This window comes from Neoarius graeffei, chromosome 12 (genome assembly GCF_027579695.1).
Source record: "Neoarius graeffei isolate fNeoGra1 chromosome 12, fNeoGra1.pri, whole genome shotgun sequence".
NCBI lineage: Eukaryota > Metazoa > Chordata > Actinopteri > Siluriformes > Ariidae > Neoarius > Neoarius graeffei.
In genome coordinates this window covers 22,565,986-22,586,479 of record NC_083580.1, presented here as the reverse complement: position 1 = coordinate 22,586,479, position 20,494 = coordinate 22,565,986, and the positions used below count along the sequence as shown (strand labels likewise).

The window sequence follows — 20,494 nt, the reverse complement described above, 5'->3', positions numbered from 1 at the left end:
TGGTGGGGGTCCAGGGTGGGGGGAAGACAGGATTTGAGATGTGCTAGGACTAGCTGCTCTAAACACTTTGTAATGATGGGGGTGAGTGCTACTAGACGGTAGTTATTGAGACATGCTGGAGTGGAGTGTTTTGGTACTGGCATGATGGAGGTGGTCTTGAAGCAGGTCGGAACAACAGCATAGGCCAAAGACATGTTGAATAAATACATCAGGACCCCCGCCAGCTCCCCAGCACATGCTCTGAGCACACGTCCAGGGATGCCATCAGGGCCTGCAGCTTTGTGTGGACTGAGCCTGCTCACCAGTGCTTTGACATCAGTGGGGGAGAGTGTTAGGGGTTGGTGGTCTACAGTCAGCCTTGCCCTGGATGCAGACTCTTGGTTGTCCTTCTCAAACCGAGCATAGAAATTGTTGAGCTCATTGAGAAAGGAGATATCAGAGGATGGGAGGGAAGGTTTGTTGGACTTGTAGTCACTGATGACCTGAATGCCTTGCCACATACATCGGGGGTTGGAGTTGGAGAAATGCTCCTCAACCTTCTGTTTGTAACAGTGCTTGGCCTTCTTGATGCCACGCTTCAGGTCAGCTCTGGCTGTACTGTAAGCTTGTACATCTCCTGATCTAAAGGCAGCATTGCGGGCTTTCAGCAGTAGATGGACATCTCTGTTCATCCAGGGTGGAAGTGAGGAAGAATTAGAAATTATGAAAGAGAATGCTGTTCCTAAAAGCACTAAAGATGCTATGAAGTTTAATATAAAACTATTCAAAGGTAAGGTAGAATTGTGATTTTTAAAATCTATTTCCAAACAAAGTATTTTATGTGAGTCAGCATAGGTAAATAGTCTTGTAAAATTATTCATCCCCCTTGGTTTTTGTCCTGTTTTGTCACATTACAAGCTGGAATTAAAATGGACTTTTGGGGGGTGAGCACCATTTGATTTGCACAACATGCCTACCACTTTAAAGGTGAAAATGTTTTGTTTTATTGTGATGCAAACAATAATTAAGATGAAAAACCAGAAATCTGGAGTGTGCATAGGTATTCACCCCCTTTCGTATGAAACCCCTAAATAAGAGCTGGTCCAACCAATTCATTTCACAAGTCACATAATTATTTGATTAAGATCCACCTATGCGCAATCAAAGTGTCACATGATCTGTCACATGATGTCTTTATAAATCAACCTGTTCTGGAAGGACCCTGTCTCTGCAACACTACGAAGTAAGCAACATGAAAACCAAGGAGCACGCCAAACATGTCAGAGACAAAGTTGTGGAGAAGTGTAGATCAGGGTTGGGTTTTAAAAAATATCCCAGACTTTGAATATCCCAGGGAGCAGCATTAAATCCATTATAGTAAAATGGAAAGAATATGGCACCACTACAAATCTGACAAAAGAAGGCTGCCCACCAAAACTCACAGACCAGGCAAGGAGGGCATTAATCAGAGATGCAACAAAGACACCAAAGATCACATTGAAGGAGCTGCAAAGATCCACAGCGGAGATGGGAGTATCTGTTCGTAGGACCATTTTCAGCTGTACACTCCACAGAGTGGGGCTTTATGGAAGAGCGGCCAGAAAAAAGTAATTGCTTAAGAAAACACATTTGGAGTTTGTCCAACAGCATGCAGCAGACTCCCCAAACACATGGAAGAAGATTCTCTGGTCAAATAAGACTTAACTTGATCTTTTTGGCCATCATGGGAAATGCCATGTGTGGCACAAACCCAACACCCTGAGAACACCATTCCTACGGTGGTGGCAGCATCATGCTGTAGGGATATTTTTCATCTGCAGGGACAGGAAAGCTGGTCAGGACTGAAGGAAAGATGGATGGTACTAAATACAGGGCAATTCTGGAGGAAAACCTGTTTGAGTCAGCCAGAGGTTTGAAACTGGACAATAACCCTAAACATACTGCTAAAGCTACACTGGAATGGTTTAAAGGGAAGCATTTAAATGTCTTGGAATGGCCTAATCAAAGCCCAGACCTCAATCCAGTTGAGAATCTGTGCCAAACTTGAATATTACTGTACACCAATGCAATCCAACTAACTTGAAGGAGTTGGAGCAGTTTTGCCTTGAGGAATGGGCAAAAATCCCAGTGGCTAGATGTGCTAAGCTCATGGAGACATACCCCAAAAGACTTGAATCTGTAATTGCAGCAAAAGGTAGCTCTACAAAGTATTGACTTGGGGGGTGAATGCCTATGAACACTCCAGATTTCTTTTTTTTTTCATCTTAATTATTGTTTGTGTCACAATAAAACAGTAATTTTCACCTTTAAAGCTGTAGCCATGTTGTGTAAATCAAATGCTGCTCACCCCCCCAAAAAAATCCATTTTAATTCCAGCTTGTAATGCGACAAAACAGGACAAATGCCAAGGGGGTTGATTACTTTTGCAAGACACTGTACATTTCATTTTTCCTCCTCTCCATTAACCTCCTGTTTTTCATTAGCTCAGACAATTATCACCAGTCTTTAATCATTTTCCTTCAGTAGCTTCCTTCATGTGTGTCATACAGAGATGTTACTTCCACATTCATGTCTAAGTACTCAAAACCCATTTTAGTTCCTCATTTCGGAAAACAGCATTTATTCTGAATGTTACAAACTGCTCTCACTGGAGATTCCTCCCAAAAAGGCAAAATCAGTGTCTCGACTCTCCACAGAGAGTTTGGCATAGTTTTTAATGTCACTGATGTTAGTACAATGATAAATTAGAATGAGTGCATTAATATAAACCTGTGATTTGTTATAATGATAGATAATGCATTATTTTCTATGATAATTAAAAAAAAAAGGTTTTGGTTGTGAATTTAGAGTTTTGGGCCTCATTGTATCTCTCAAGGCTTGAATTGAATATAAAGTGGGTATATGCCATTAGTGTGTATTGTTTTGTGTCATTCTTCTGTTTTGTGTTGTTGTTTTTTTTTTGCCAGGGTGTTGCTGGGAACATGGGCGAGCCTGGACTGAAAGGTGATAAGGTGATCCGAATGCTCTTATTGGCCCTGTTATTCCACAGCATGCCATGGAAAATCCTTCCCCACTGGTTGGCCTGTGTTGAGCATGTGCTTTCAGAACCTCCTCTGTTGGTCTGCCCCTGTGTGTAGAATGATCAGAAATGTCTCTGATTGGTCAGTGAGAAAAGAGATTCTTTCCCCAAGCTTATCCACAATGCCCAGAAATTTGTTCTAGATGATAACCACTATGCATAATTTGACCCAGAACAATACATGAATGAAGAGTAGCAAATACATAAAGACAAGGGTTAAATAAGTAATAAAGTACAACATACAATAAAGACAAATGATACAGTGCCTTGCAAAAGTATTCATACCCCTTGAACTTTTTCACATTTTTCCACCTTACAACCACAAACTTAAAAGTTTTTTATTGAGATTTTATGTGATAGACCAACACAGAGTAGCACATAATTGTGAAGTGAAATGAAAATGATAAATGGTCTTTAAAAATTTAAACAAATAAAAATCTGAAAAATGTGATGTGCATTAGTATTCAGCCCCCCTGTGTCAATATTTTGTAGAGCCACCTTTTGCTGCAATTACAGCTGCAAGTCTTTTGTGGTATGTCTCTACCAGCTTTGCACATCTAGACACTGAAATTTTTGCCCATTCTTCTTTGCAAAATAGCTCAAGCTCAGCCAGATTGGATGGAGAGCGTCTGTGAAAAGCAATTTTCAAATCTTGCCACAGATGCTCAATGGGATTTAGGTCTGGACTTTGACTGGGCCATTCTAACACATGAATATTCTTTGATCTAAACCATTCCATTGTAGCTCTGGCTGTATGTTTAGGGTCATTGTCTTGCTGGAAGGTGAATCTCCTTCCCAGTCTCAAGTCTTTTGCAGCCTCCAACAGGTTTTCTTCCAGGATTGCCCTGTATTTAGCTCCATCCATCTTCCCATCAACTCTGACCAGCTTCCCTGTCCCTGCTGAAGAAAAGCATCCCCATAGCATGATGCTGCCATCACCATATTTCACAGTGGGGATGGTGTGTGCAGGGTGATGAGCAGTGTTAGTTTTCCGCCACACATAGCGCTTTGCATTTAGGCCAAAAAGTTAAACTTTGGTCTCATCTGACCAAAGCACCTTCTTCCACATGTTTGCTGTGTCCCCTACATGGCTTCTTATGCCTGTCTTTCAACAATGGCTTTCTTCTTGCCACTCCTTCCAAAAAGGCCAGATTTGTGGAGTGTATGACTTATAGTTGTCCTGTGCACAGATTCTCCCACCTGAGCTGTGGATTTCTACAGCTCCTCCAGAGTGATCATGGGCCTCTTGGCTGCTTCTCTGACCAGTGCTGTCCTTGTTCACTCTGTCAGTTTAGGTGGATGGCCATGTCTTGGTAGGTTTGCAGTTGTGCCATACTTTTTCCATTTTTGAATGATGGATTGAACAGTGCTTCTTGAGATGTTCAGAGCTTGGGATATTTTTTATAACCTAACCCTGCTTTAAACTTCTCCAGAACTTTATCCCTGACCTGTCTGGTGAGTTCTTTGGTCTTCATGATGCTGTTTGTTCTTCAGTGTTTTCTAACAAACCACTGAGGCCTTCACAGAACAAGTGTATTTATGCTGAGAGTAAATTACACACAGTAGGACTCTATTAACTAATTAGATGACTTCTGAAGGCAACTGATTGCACTGGATTGTATTTAGAGGTATCAGAGTACAGGGGGCTGAATACTAATGCACACCACATTTTTCAGATTTTTATTTGTTTAAAATTTTGAAGACCATTTATCATTTTCGTTTCACTTCACAATTATGTGCTACTCCGTGTTGGTCTATCACATAAAATCTCAATAAAAAACTTTTAAGTTCGTGGTTGTAAGGTGGAAAAATGTGAAAAAGTTCAAGGGGTATGAATACTTTTGCAAGGCACTGTATGTACTTATTGACTGACTGAGTGGGCGGGCCGGACAGGAAAATATTTAGCTTGAGGTCATGCCGTATGGACCGAGCCGTACAAATGACCAAGAGCCAAATATTTTCCCATCCGGCCCGACCTAACTCAGTCAATAAGCATTTTATCATATGACCATTTTAAACTAACATACACAGTGGAAAACAATGAACAACGGTGTGTGAAAAACGAACCCATCAATTTTTATTTGATTGATAGCAAACCGGGCGGCACGAAGGTGTAGTGGTTAGTGCTGTCGCCTCACAGCAAGAAGGTCTGGGTTCGAGCCCCGTGGCCGGCGAGGGCCTTTCTGTGTGGAGTTTGCACGTTCTCCCCATGTCCGCGTGGGTTTCCTCCGGGTGCTCCGGTTTCCCCCATAGTCCAAAGACATGCAGGTTAGGTTAACTGGTGACTCTAAATTGACCGTAGGTGTGAATGTGAGTGTGAATGGTTGTCTGTGTCTATGTGTCAGCCCTGTGATGACCTCGCGACTTGTCCAGGGTGTACCCCGCCTTTCGCCCGTAGTCAGCTGGGATAGGCTCCAGCTTGCCTGCGACCCTGTAGAAGGATAAAGCGGCTAGAGATAATGAGATGAGATGATAGCAAACCATTTATATGCTGAATCACCTTTGCACTAGGTTGAAATAACAGTTTGAACTCTATAAAATACAACTGACTTTTATGGTGTCCGAAATAAAAACAATTTTAAGATAATATCATTAGTAAAAATCAGTTAGAACTCGGGCCAGCTCATGGAGACATCATCAATACAAGCCTATTAAATCTACACAAAAGAACTTTGATTTGAAAACAAAATACAGTCAAGTCAGCAGTCGAGTCAGTTCAAAATGAAAATGGCAGAACCGAGGGAACCAGGTCGGGGGCCGCATATGGCTTTTTCAGGACCGGATTCAAAAATCCGTATCTGCCCAGTCACGTGACTTTTCCCAATGGTTTTATTAAGAGCGTGTGCTCAGGCCCATACGGGTCATATGATAATTAAATATTGGCTGGATTTGAGTGGTCTATCAGATATAGTCCATTCAGCTAGCATGATTTAAACGAGTCAAAGGTGAGTTAAATATCATGCTAGTTAAATGGAATATATCTGACATACCACGAAAAAGACAGCTATTATTATTATTATTATTATTATTATTATTATTATTATAATACATACTCTCTTCATATCAGCATTCTCAAAAGCCAACGTGAGCTTACCCATGACTTGCTGCTGTTAGTGTGGCAGTCCAGCTGCGTTCCAGCCAGTGTAGCATTCAGCAATAGTGTTAGTGAAGGCCAACGTGAGCTTACCTGCGACTCGGTGCTGTTAGCATGGCAGTCCAGTTACCTTCTAGCCGGTGTAGTGTTAGCGAAGGCCAATGCTAGCGCAGTCAAGCCGATTATTATTATTATTATTATTATTATTATTATTATTATCCCTGTATAATTTACTTAGTTACTTTTAAAATCAAGATCAATAACTACACACAACAGAGCAACCTGGCAGCCAAAATTCTCTCAAAATCTTCTGCTTTTAATGAAGCAAACCTCACGGCCATGCTTACAAACTGTCACAGTCAATTGCTAGCACAGAAGTTTTGCATCTCTGATGTGTCTCTTTTCCAATTTTTCAATATCCGTTGGTATATTTTTTCTTGTAAATATGTGTGAAAAATTTATAATGAAGTTTTGGTAGCCTTTCGGGTGTTCAGTGCATCTTTAGTTTCAGGTTTGTTTATTTATTTAGTGCTTAAACCTAGCACTGGATTAGCCTCGTCACCTCTCCTTCCCAGCCGACAAAGAAATGATTGTGCCCAAGCGCAGCAGAAAAGTTTTGTCATTGGCTCTTCGCATGAGCTCCGATGTGTGACATTGTGTTGTCTTGACAACATGCAATATTCCAACAATCTTTCAGGTTCATTCTCCATTGGGGAGAGTGGCGTAATACATGTAGGATAAGCGATATGATAGCAATATTGCATGCCATCAGTAAACCCGCTAGAAGGGAATAGAATACATGTTTTTATTCCATGGAAAAAGTGGCCTGTATGTATAATAATTATAAATACTCTGTCAAATATTTTACAGTTCTTAAGGATGTTAATGTGTAATTAATTCATTAATTGCTTATTAAGGGCCTGCATGTGTCATACAAGCATCAACAGGCAAAGTACTCTACTTATCCTTGTCAAAAAGCATTAGATAAAGGATTGTGCGAAAATGGTTTGACAAACGATACGAGTTGCTGATTACATATTCCAGTCAATTTGTTAAACTGTGTGTAATTAGTGGCAACCAAGTTTGCACATGATTTTGTCCAATTTTTATCTGTGTTGCCCAGAGTAGTACAGACTTTTTTCAGCCATTCTTATAGATATTCTTTATATATTATATGGACATGAGTGTTTTACTGGGAAATACACCAGTCATATTTTTCATACGAGCTACATCCAGGACACGGCGATCCAAAACTGTGACATAAATCTCTATTTATCACTCATGAGGAAATCGATGAATTGTTTTGATAAATTTGGGTGCTTTTTGTTTGTGAATGTGTCTATATAATAAAAAGAACATCGCATGTTAGCTTGAAGATATGAAGTTTATCTTATGAAAAATCTTGCATTTTTCATATGAAATACATCGTGGATCTGAGTGACATATTTAAATAATATTGGCTGGCTTTGAGTGGTATATCAGGTATATTTCATTCAGCTAGCATGATACTGAATGAGTCAAAAATGAGTTCAATATCATGCTAGCTAAATGGAATAAATCTGATATACCATGAAAAAATGCCATTATTATTTATTATATACTCCTTTTGTGTTTTCAACGTGTCTTTCTCTTTCAAAATTCTCTCAAAATCTTCTGTATTTAATGAAGCAAACCTGGTGACCATGTTTTTTGCAAATTATCACAATCGCTTGCTAGCAGGGAAGTTTTATGTCTCCGACATATGGCGTCATGTTGTCTTGGCAACCATGCAATATCGTAGACCATATTCAATGCTTATTCTCCATTGGGTAGAGTGATGTAATACATGTAGGATCAGTGATATGATAACAATATTGCATGCTATCAAACCAAATGAATGAAACCTGTTAGAAGGGAATAGAATACATGTTTTCATTCCATGGAATAAGTGTCCTGTATGTATAATAATTTCCGATATTTCACTCTGATGATGTCACTCCCAGTGTTTTCCCGCTGACTTGATGCATGTTGTCAAAATAGCAAACCGGTTCAAAATTAAAATTCTCTTGATTAACTTGTGTATTTTTTTTTGTGTGGATGTGTCCATATAATTTAAAAAAATTACATGGTGGTGCAAAGATATAAAGTTTATTTTCTTGTATTGAAAATATTTTCATATTCACCACTTGATAAACTTCATATCTTCGTGCAACTGTGTAATATCCTCTATTTATGAAAACCATATAAAATGTGACATCATTTTAGGACCTTGATGAAAAAAAATATTCAGGCAACAATTCAGTGTTCTAATCATGCTTGTTCATTGGACGGCTGTTGTCACACAGATCATGCAACCATGGAATATAGTTTGATTACACTTTTATACAGCATTATACTGTAGCTCATTCTGTACACAGCAGTCTTAATTATTATTTAAAAAAAGATTGGAAATCTAATGAAATAAACCACTGTAATACCTTCCACACCAATTACTTGTTCTGACATGAGTTGTCTCCCATGCACATTGCATTTGGCAGGTGGTCGATTGCTAATGTCATTTGTATTGTGAGCGAATATTTGAGTTGTACCTTTTTTGCATAAATCTGGCCCCATCTGTCAATTTTCTCATTAGTCACTAGAGAGTTTCTGATTTTGTCTACAGCCACATAGTGTAGATGTTGGTAAAGTCAGGCCAGACCCACATTGGACTCAATTGTGCTGATGTTATTTTTGTGTTGGAGCAAATTTAATCATGCAAATATGAAAATCTGATATCACACTTATTCCTTAACGAAGAGGGATTCCTCTCCCGCAAACATCTCTTAGATTCTCTCTTTCTTTCTTTCTTTCTTTCTTTCTTTCTTTCTTTCTTTCTTTCTTTCTTTCTTTCTTTCTCACCTGTCTCTTAGGGTGAAATTGGGCTCCCTGGACAGCAAGGAGAGATCGGGTTCCGTGGAGACAAGGTACGTGTTTTAGGGTTTACGGTGATGTGTGACCCACTGTGCAATGCTCGGTAATGTCTTGCTGACTTCAGCCAACTCCATTAATTTTATCTAAGTACAGATGTAACATTTATTTTAAAATTGTCACTATATCTTTATCTCCTTTATTACATAACAAAGCCTTTACCAATCTTGGGCATCCTACTGAAAATAGGTGTGTGTGTGTGTGTGTGTGTGTGTGTGTGTGTGTGTGTGTGTGTGTGTGTGTGAGTTTGTTTGCAAAAGAATGGAACTTCCAAAAATTCTTGAATTTGTGTCAGATTTCTCATTCACTGACATCCTTTACTGTGAAATTCTTGGAACAAAATTACATGAACATGATGTAACATGTAATATCAGGTGTGGATTAAGTGGTCTACTGGATGAGTGTTAATGCCATTGTGCTGACTAGTCCCATGTTTTGTTTGGACAGAACCCCTACTGACTAGGCTAAACTTGCTAGATAACATCATGCAGTATATACTGAGCTAGTTGGCTAATTAACTGCAAAAATAAATGAGTTTTGCATGAATGTATAACTGCCCATCGTCGTCGTTGGCTGTCCACTGCTAGTGATGATGACTGCTTCATTAGGATGCGCAGAAATCTCCTTTCCTAATGAAGCGCCTTGCACAGTAAGGTAAGACAAACAATGTTGTGCCCCCATCGTGTTGTCTCTCTGGACCTCCAGACCTGATGCCAAGTGGTGCACAAAAATGCCACAGACCTGACGGGTATCGAAGTTGCGCCGCAGTGACAACTGACTTGCAAGTGATGCCATCTGTTGGCCATTTGAGTGACTCTTCTGCATGCCATCAGGTGGTGTGCCATTGACCTTGTTGGGTTCATCTGCCATATTGCACCGAACAGTGCCTTGCTGCCAGCATCTTACTGGTGATGTATGATTTAACCCATAGCTGGAACCCAGGCAGGTGCTACCACTCCGGATCAGAGTGGACCTGGGAGCAATGGTGATTAAGGGGAAACTCCACTTTCCCCAATACTCAAGTCCTCTCGGACCTGAGACTCGCCTCCGGTTGCAGTTTAAAGTCATACCCAGGACTAGGACTGACAGTATAATGCATTATGGCTAGAAATAGAGAATAGAATAGGATAGAGTAGGACAACTTAGGAGAGAATAGAATAGAATATGACAAATTAGTATTAAGATAGAACATAGAGAATAGAATGCATGTGCACAGAAGAGAACATGACAAAGTAATAATAATAATAATAATAGGGCAGCACGGTGGTGTAGTGGTTAGCGCTGTCGCCTCACAGCAAGAAGGTCCGGGTTCGAGCCCCGTGGCCGGCGAGGGCCTTTCTGTGCAGAGTTTGCATGTTCTCCCCGTGTCCGCGTGGGTTTCCTCCGGGTACTCCGGTTTCCCCCACAGTCCAAAGACATGCAGGTTAGGTTAACTGGTGACTCTAAATTGACCGTAGGTGTGAATGTGAGTGTGAATGGTTGTCTGTGTCTATGTGTCAGCCCTGTGATGACCTGGCGACTTGTCCAGGGTGTACCCCGCCTTTTGCCCGTAGTCAGCTGGGATAGGCTCCAGCTTGCCTGCGACCCTGTAGAACAGGATAAAGCGGCTAGAGATAATGAGATGAGATGAGATAATAATAATAATAATAGGATAGACATTAGGACAATATATTGTAAGAGAACAGAAGGGAATATGATCGAATAGAAAGCATTTTGAAGACATAGAAAAGAATATGACAAAATGCTACTGTACACATACAGTGGTGCTTGAAAGTTTGTGAACCCTTTAGAATGTTCTATATTTCTGCATAAATATGACCTAAAACATCATCAGATTTTCACACAAGTCCTAAAAGTAGATAAAGAGAACCCAGTTAAACAAATGAGGCAAAAAATATTATACTTGGTCATTTATTTTTTGAGGAAAATGATCCAATATTACAGCTCTGTGAGTGGCAAAAGTATGTGAACCTCTAGGATTAGCAGTTAATTTGAAGGTGAAATTAGAGTCAGGTGTTTTCAATCAATGGGATGACAATCAGGTGTGAGTGGGCACCCTGTTTTACAACCCCGATTCCAAAAAAGTTGGGACAAAGTACAAATTGTAAATAAAAACGGAATGCAATAATTTACAAATCTCAAAAACTGATATTGTATTCACAATAGAACATAGACAACATATCAAATGTCAAAAGTGAGACATTTTGAAATTTCATGCCAAATATTGGCTCATTTGAAATTTCATGACAGCAACACATCTCAAAAAAGTTGGGACAGGGGCAATAAGAGGCTGGAAAAGTTAAAGGTACAAAAAAGGAACAGCTGGAGGACCAAATTGCAATTCATTAGGTCAATTGGCAATAGGTCATTAACATGACTGGGTATAAAAAGAGCATCTTGGAGTGGCAGTGGCTCTCAGAAGTAAAGACGGGAAGAGGATCACCAATCCCCCTAATTCTGCGCCGACAAATAGTGGAGCAATATCAGAAAGGAGTTCGACAGTGTAAAATTGCAAAGAGTTTGAACATATCATCATCTACAGTGCATAATATCATCAAAAGATTCAGAGAATCTGGAAGAATCTCTGTGCATAAGGGTCAAGGCCAGAAAACCATACTGGGTGCCCGTGATCTTCGGGCCCTTAGACGGCACTGCATCACATACAGGCATGCTTCTGTATTGGAAATCACAAAATGGGCTCAGGAATATTTCCAGAGAACATTATCTGTGAACACAATTCACCGTGCCATCCGCTGTTGCCAGCTAAAACTCTATAGTTCAAAGAAGAAGCCGTATCTAAACATGATCCAGAAGCGCAGACGTCTTCTCTGGGCCAAGGCTCATTTAAAATGGACTGTGGCAAAGTGGAAAACTGTTCTGTGGTCAGACGAATCAAAATTTGAAGTTCTTTATGGAAATCAGGGACGCCGTGTCATTCGTACTAAAGAGGAGAAGGACGACCCAAGTTGTTATCGGCGCTCAGTTTAGAAGCCTGCATCTCTGATGGTATGGGGTTGCATTAGTGCATGTGGCATGGGCAACTTACACATCTGGAAAGACACCATCAATGCTGAAAGGTATATCCAGGTTCTAGAGCAACATATGCTCCCATCCAGACGACGTCTCTTTCAGGGAAGACCTTGCATTTTCCAACATGACGATGCCAAACCACATACTGCATCAATTACAGCATCATGGCTGCGTAGAAGAAGGGTCCGGGTACTGAACTGGCCAGCCTGCAGTCCCGATCTTTCACCCACAGAAAATATTTGGCGCATCATAAAATGGAAGATACGACAAAAAAGACCTAAGACAGTTGAGCAACTAGAATCCTACATTAGACAAGAATGGGTTAACATTCCTATCCCTAAACTTGAGCAACTTGTCTCCTCAGTCCCCAGACGTTTACAGACTGTTGTAAAGAGAAAAGGGGATGTCTCACAGTGGTAAACATGGCCTTGTCCCAACTTTTTTGAGATGTGTTGTTGTCATGAAATTTAAAATCACCTAATTTTTCTCTTTAAATGATACATTTTCTCAGTTTAAACATTTGATGTGTCATCTATGTTCTATTCTGAATAAAATATGGAACTTTGAAACTTTTTTTTGAACTTTTTGTTGATGCTTATCAGGCTGGAAAAAGGTTACAAAACCATCTCTAAAGAGTTTAGACTCCACCAATCCACAGTCAGACAGATTGTGTACAAATGGAGGAAATTCAAGACCATTGTTACCGTCCCCAGGAGTGGTTGACCAACAAAGATTGTCTTTGTGGAAAAGTTCCATGGGATTGAATGATTATGCAAAACATTTTACTACAACTTTTATTGCAAATATTTTGTGATTGAATAATTAAATAAAACTAACTTTTCATAGCTGCAGAAATAAAAGTGCACTTTTGCACTGTGCTGTAGGTATGTACATAGAGTAGGTGTCCTTTAATTTTGATGTGTGTTTTGTTTCAGGGAAATCAGGGTTTGCCAGGGTTACCAGGTCCTCGTGGAAAACCTGGCCCTCAGGTGAGCTATTTCTCTTATAATGGAAACCAAAACAACAAATCTAATTCTGTGTGTATAGTGCTGCAATCGGCTTCCTTGTCCTGTCTCAAATTAGTGTGTATTGTTTTAAGAGTACACCAGTATTATAAGAAAGGTCCCAAACTCAACTTTGTGTTTTAAAAAGTCCTTGTGCTTTCTATCAGGCTTTTGCTGAGTGTGTTGATTCATGTAGTGCATATCTTGTTACCTGGTAACTAGCAAATTAACACACTTAGGTACAGTAGCAAGGTAGGTTATGACACTATTCCCAGTGACACTTCTTTCAGTTTCAATGAACGCTTTCCCGCCTAAATACATTTTTTAAAGAATTCTTGAGCTTTTTTATTTGTGTGTTTCTCAGGGTAGACAGGGAGAGAGAGGCCCTGATGGGGTTCCTGGCCCACCAGGTCCTGAGGTAACAGTTAAATCATGATAAAAACATATAAAAAAACAATATTAATTTATTCATTTTGATGTATTACTTTGTTCTAAAGGAATGTTAATGTAATGGGTTTCAGGGTTTCCCTGGTGACATCGGACCACCTGGACAAAATGGGCCTGAGGGACCAAAGGTTAGTGTGTTAATCAGAGAGCCGTGTGTGTGTGTGTGTGTGTGTGTGTGTGTGTGTGTGTGTGTGTACTTGCAACATATTGAGGATCAGAATGTGTTTTACCAACAGACTTATGACATTTTTGGGAAGGGAGGACATTTTGGCTGGTCCTCACTTCTTCAAAGGGCTGTTTGAGGGTTAAGACTTATTTTTAGGTTTCAGGTTAGAATTAGGTTTAGGTTAGGGTATGGGGCGGGTTTAGAATTAGGTTTAAGTTAGGGTATGGAGTGGGGGATAGAATTAGGTTTAGGTTAGGTGGTGGGGTGGGGTCAGAATTAGGTTTAGGTTAGGGTGTGGGGTGGGGTTAGAATTAGGTTTAGGTTAGGGTGTGGGGTGGGGTTAGAATTAGGTTTAGGTTAGGGTGTGGGGTGGGGTTAGAATTAGGTTTAGGTTAGGGTGTGGGGTGGGGTTAGAATTAGGTTTAGGTTAGGGTGTGGGGTGGGGTTAGAATTAGGTTTAGGTTAGGGTAAGGGGTGGGGGTTAGAATTAGGTTTAGGTTAGGGTATGAGGCAGGGTTAGAGTTAGGTTTAGGTTAGGGTATGGGGTGGGGGTTAAAATTAGGTTTAGGTTAGGGTTAGGGTATGGGGCAGGGCTAGAATTAGATTTAGGTTAGGGTATGAGGTGGGATTATAATTAGGTTTAGATTAGGGTTAGGTTATGGGGCAGGGTTATCATTAGATTTAGGCTAGGGTTAAGATATGGGGCGGGGTTAGAATTGGGTTAGGATATGGGGAGGGGGTTAGAATTAGATTTAGGTTAGGGTTAGGGTATGGGGTGGGGTTAGAATTAGATTTGGGTTAGGGTATGGGGTGGGGTTAGAATTAGGTTTAGATTAGGGTATGGGGCGGGGTTAGAATTAGGTTTAGGTTAGGTTATTGTGCGGGGTTAGAATTAGGTTTAGGTTAGGGTATGGGGCGGGGTTAGAATTAGATTTAGGTTAGGGTTAGGGTATGGGGCAAGGTTAGAATTAGGTTTAGGTTAGGGTTAGGGTATGGGGCAAGGTTAGAATTAGATTTAGGTTAGGGTTGGGGCAAGGTTAGAATTAGGTTTAGGTTAGGGTATGGGGTGGGGTGGGGTTAGAATTAGGTTTAGGTTAGGGTATGGGGCAAGGTTAGAATTAGATTTAGGTTAGGGTTAGGGTATGGGGTGGGGTTAGAATTAGGTTTAGGTCAGGGTATGAGGTGGGGTTAGAATTAGGTTAGGGTATGGGGTGGGGTTAGAATTAGGTTTAGATTAGGGTTAGGGTGTGGGGTGGGGTTAGAATTAGGTTTAGGTTAGGGGGTGGGGTGGGGTTAGAATTAGATTTAGGTTAGGGTTAGGGTGTGGGGCGGGGTTAGACATTTATCTGTGATGGTTAAGTTTAGGGTAGGGGGCTAAGGAATGCATTATTTCAATGCATGTCCCCACAAAGATTGAAGTACAAGAGTGTGTGTGTGTGTGTGTGTGTGTGTGTGTGTGTGTGTAGTTGCACTTGTATATACAGTGGTCCAAAAGATGCTTTTATCTTTTGAATATTGTCAGTTGAAAGGTGGCTAAATTATGCAAAATTTCACACTGATATTTAAATACACTCTGTACCAAGAGCTATGCCAGTCTAAATGTTTTTCAGGCCGTTGAATCTCTTGTGTATATGTATTTGCCACACAGGGTGTACCTGGAATAAGGGGGTTACCAGGACCTCGTGGAGCCTCAGGACGTGAGGTATGTGAATGTGTATGCAGGTGTGAGATAGATAGATAGATAGAGAGAGAGAGAGAGAGAGAGAGAGAGAGAGAGAGAGAGCAGAAGAATGTATCCCATTAACTGCAATGTATAAATTGAATAATTTATTTATTTTTATTTCGTTACAAGGGAGAAGAGGGCCCAGTTGGACTACCTGGGCCGACGGGGCTAGAGGTGATCTTCCTATTTTGAACTTCCTCATCTAAATAATAATGAACTCAATCAATTGGTGTGTGTAGGTAGCTGTGACAGCTCACAGTGAAAATTATGTTATATTATTAAGCTGCAGTAAAGCCCAGGTTTTTCCAGTCTTACTGTACTTACTGGCTATAATATTCTTACACTATTGAAGAGCCTGATTGTATATAGTACCAGTAAAAAAAAACTGGATCCACCTTCTAATTCAATATTAAAAACTCTTAAAGAGTCAAAATGATTGGCTTGAGAGAATTTGCTTCTAGAAATATTTAAATGCTGTTATTATTTGCTTCTCTTGTTCTCTCCTTTTTTCCCTTTTCCTCTTTTTTCTTCTTAGGGTTTTATGGGACAAAAAGGTTTTCCTGGCAAGTTTGGTCCTGAAGGAGTTAAGGTTAGAGCTCAAGTCTGCACACAGACAGTCAGACACAAACATGCAATGACGGCACAAATGCACACCTGAACTTATTTACTGTTTCAGGGCGAACAAGGAGATACAGGGAAGGCTGGTCCAATGGGAGAGAGAGTGAGTGTTATATGTGATGTATAGTGTTATACACAGATACCTGCATGTACCATGATAAAATAATTGAAATGGTATACTGGTTTTATACACTGAAAAATGACTGAAGGATAAAATGACTAAAACAATTTGTATGATTGTATGATTTTTCAGTACCAGCACTAAATGTGGACACATTACAAGATGGCAGTGATTAGTAAAGCATTACTTCAGACTTAAGGACATTGTGACATCATACAATTTTACAATTATTACTGCATGTATCCACATCGAGTAATCATATCTTTTCAAAGATACCTGAAAAATGGTGATTCACAGTCATTCGACTTTATTTCAGGCTCCTGTTTACACAGCTCTACCCATTTTCCTTAAAAGGAATCTCAGGTGGCATTCTCAGCTTGACATACTGTACATTTTTTCAGTGGAAGTCTGTAGTCAGAGACTAATGCTGCATTTGACCTAAGCTCATTCCTCGGACTAAGAAAAAAGCAAAGAAAATGCTCCTTCAACTGGAAAAGTCAGAAAAGTGTCCTCAAGCCCAAGCACATGATGTAATGATATGTCAACACGACCATCAACTGTTAATAAAGCCTCACTTCACTACTTTAAATGAGTTTATAGTAGTGTGTACTTTGCATCAGTGACACAGACATATTAATTGGTTAAATCTACAACACTGACCACACAGCTCTCTGTTTTGAAAGTAAATACGTGATAATTAATATTAGCTGGCTAGCTTGTTGCTAATACAGCACATACTTTCATGGAGGCCATGGTTTTGTTTTTGTTTTTTTCGCACTTTGTAGTTTGAACATACCAAGCTCAAAAATGATGTAATTCTGAGTTCTCACTTCCAAGTTAAAGGTGCTGACTGCAAAGTCATCTGAAATTTTTACATATTTTTTATTGTGCATGGCATTTTCCTATGTCCCACAAGAACAATATCATGTGGACCAGATGTGATCATTTTGATGTGCTGAGGGTTGCTTTCCTCCATTTTGAGACCAAATATCCTACCTCTTGAGGTAAACAGTATGGCCCTACAGAAACAGCCGAACGTGAAGAGCTTTAACTAATTAGCATAACTACTGTATGGAACTGCGTCACACTAAGGTGGCGAAGCACGGAAAACATCATGACTCTGCATCGAACTCGGAGGGTTTTGAGTCATAGGGATGTAATTTGTGGTTGACATTTGCAAATAGATCTGTGAAAGAAAAGGTGAATATATCTTTTCTCTGTTACTGCGTTTGTGTTATCATTTCTTTCTCTGTAAGATCAAAACATGACATGTGTAAGTCCATACTCGCTACCGTGGAGTCGAGCTCATGCATTCTAAGGCTAAGATAGCTAAGTACTAGCTAGAATGATTTAGTTATCTGTCCAGAAAAATGACATCATTTAACCTTGCTCTGTCTTGCAGTTGCACTCACTAGGCAGGCTTTCCTTTTCTTTTCTGCTGGCTTTTATCTGGTGAGAGAGCGGAGTCTACTATGTTTGCCCATGCTGACTTGTTTTGGTTAAAAGTAGGTCAAGCACGCCCCACAGTGGTCACGTGATATTGCTGCTCACTTGCTTTGGCAATCTCCAGAATCATAAAATGTGGGAAGCATTTTATCTCAGCAAAACATTTACACGCAGGAGACACGGTGTGAGCAGCAGTGAAACATCTCAAAATAGCAATAGAAACAGAACATTTTGCCCAGAATTCAACTTTGCAGTCAGAACTTTTAAGATAAATGCAGCATACATACGGTTTCCCCCACAGTCTAAAGACATGCGGTTAGGTTAATATGGGACGGTCTTGGGCTGAGGTACCCTTGAGCGAGGCACCTAACTCCCAACTGCTCCCCGGGTGCTGTTAGCATGGCTGCCCACTGCTCTGGGTATGTGTGTGTGCTCATTGCTCACGTGTGTGTGCATGTGTGTGTTCACTGCTTCAGATGGGTTAAACGCAGAGAGGAAATTTCACAAGTGTGTGATTAATAAAGTTGTGCTTTCTTTCTTTCTTTCTTACATTGAAGGCTTCTTGCTGTTTTCCTTGGAATTACAGTTCTCTGTGCAGGCAGCAGGGGGCTCTAAAGGCAAAATTCTACTTTGCCAGTCTCAGTCAAGTGTTTTGAACTCATCTCATCTCATTATCTCTAGCCACTTAATCCTGTTCTACAGGGTCGCAGGCAAGCTGGAGTCTATCCCAGCTGACTATGGGCGAAAGGCGGGGTACACCCTGGACAAGTCGCCAGGTCATCACAGGGCTGACACATAGACACAGACAACCATTCACACTCACACCTACAGTACAGTACGGTCAATTTAGAGTCACCAGTTAACCTAACCTGCATGTCTTTGGACTGTGGGGGAAACCAGAGCACCCAGAGGAAACCCACACAGACACGGGGAGAACATGCAAACTCCACACAGAAAGGCCCTCGTTGGCTGCGGGGCTCGAACCCAAACCTTCTTGCTGTGAGGCGACAGCGCTAACCACTACACCACCATGCCGCCCATGTTTTGAACTTAGAGCATGATATGGAGTGGTATGTGAGTTGTAACTTGTAACAAATGTGGTGTTTTGTTTTGTTTGTTAGAAAACCAACAACTTTCAAATAAAGTCATAACTGTCATCAGAATTTAGAGCTGTGTAGGAAATGAATATTATTGACAATAAACCTAACCTACCCTAAGCCAAAGCACAAGAATACACACAATGAACGCACATAACAAGGCTGAAAGCTCATGTCAAAACATAATCATAGTAATAATCATCAATTTGGAACATTGCATATGTGAATATTAAGAAATCATAAATATGTGGACACTTGACCAATCTGTTTAGTGTGTTCTTTAATTCCAAAGGAATGCCCGACTATTTAGCTGATTACAACAATATGAATGAGTGTCTGACAACACTCATTCATATTGGAAAGGATCCACTTTGTAAACATCAGAACACAGCCTCAGTGTGATAATTGACTAAAGGCACTGAATGGGGCACTGCATTAGAGACCAGAAGAAGAGAAAGCTAAAACAATAAGTGTAGAAAGTCATTTTCTACAGTTTCTTGACAGTTAGTGAGGTAACCAGACACAGGTGTATCTCTGCAGGGATCCCTTCCATGTTGTCAGACACTGATAATAACATTATGACCCTGTCAGTGGCGAAAACAAGCTGTTTACTTTGACGCAGATGATTTCCTTGTAGAATTACTTTGTATAGCAATTTTGCGGTTGCCGCTTGTAGCATTCTCAACAATAATTCAGTACTGGACTGATTTCAATTGTTTTGTCCCTAGTAAATATTTGGACCCAAAGAGATGGGAAAATAGGGTCCAGGTAAAAAAAAAATCCTGGAATTTTCCTTTAATTGGCTTATTTGTAATTATTTTACATGATCAATGTTGCATTAATAGATATCCAGTATTAGTTCAATAACAGTACAAGAAAACACAAATTCTTCTTGTGGGGCATAATCTGGAAGACTTAAAAAAATGCTGTCTGTGGAAATGATTTAATTCCTGCACTTAATGTCTTTGAAAATGTAAAATTATAAGTATGCCTAAGATATTGAATAATGTGGTTATTATCTGATTCCATTTTATACACTTCCACTACTGTGATGTTTATCTTTTGATTGTGTGTGTGTGTGTGTGTGTGTGTGTGTGTGTGTGTGTGTGTGAAGGGTTTGGTTGGCTTTGTGGGACCAGTGGGGGAACCTGGACTGGCAGGAGAAAAGGTGAGACACTTCAAAGTTGATTTCCTTCAATCGACAGAGCACTGAGTATTTTGAGCATGACTTTAGAACAAAATATTGTTTTATGTGTGTGTGTTTCCAGGGCGATCGAGGAGAGACAGGATTGCCAGGACCACCAGGCGAAAAAGGATCTACTGTAAGTTTGCTCATAAACACTAGCAAAGACACACACTACACATGCAGACACACACTGTATGTAAGAGTTGTGAATATCAGTAGCACTGGGAAAGCTTTAGTGTGTATGCATATAAATGTAAGCAGTTATACTTGATAGAGTTGATTTTACATGTAGCATGGTCCACTTCTGTTGTCTCTTGACATCAGACCCAAACAGAATGAATGAGTCACAGACGTAGCACAATAAGCTGAATGGATGAATCTGTGGTTGGTAGAAGAGAGCAACTGGACTTGCTTGAAGATTCTTGAAGACATTTTGCCTCTCGTCTGAAAGGCTTCCTCAGTTCTGTCTGACTAATAGGGAGTATCAAGTATTTATCCTCTCATGGATCATCATAGAATCCGAATCAGAATGCTGATGGCTGCATTGTAGGTGGCTGA

At 40.3% G+C, this 20,494-nt stretch overlaps 1 protein-coding gene across 1 annotated transcript in view; it reads left to right on the top strand.

Annotated features, from left to right (window-relative positions):
• The window catches only part of col27a1a (collagen, type XXVII, alpha 1a), a 227,375-nt gene that overhangs the window by 86,540 nt on the left and 120,341 nt on the right, over positions 1–20,494 (top strand). Inside the window, exons 16-26 of the mRNA XM_060936627.1 lie at positions 2,946–2,990; positions 9,041–9,094; positions 13,064–13,117; positions 13,497–13,550; positions 13,654–13,707; positions 15,394–15,447; positions 15,598–15,642; positions 16,004–16,057; positions 16,145–16,189; positions 19,865–19,918; positions 20,019–20,072. Coding sequence (XP_060792610.1) covers positions 2,946–2,990; positions 9,041–9,094; positions 13,064–13,117; positions 13,497–13,550; positions 13,654–13,707; positions 15,394–15,447; positions 15,598–15,642; positions 16,004–16,057; positions 16,145–16,189; positions 19,865–19,918; positions 20,019–20,072 — 567 coding nt within the window. The remainder of the gene's footprint in view (positions 1–2,945; positions 2,991–9,040; positions 9,095–13,063; positions 13,118–13,496; positions 13,551–13,653; positions 13,708–15,393; positions 15,448–15,597; positions 15,643–16,003; positions 16,058–16,144; positions 16,190–19,864; positions 19,919–20,018; positions 20,073–20,494) is intronic.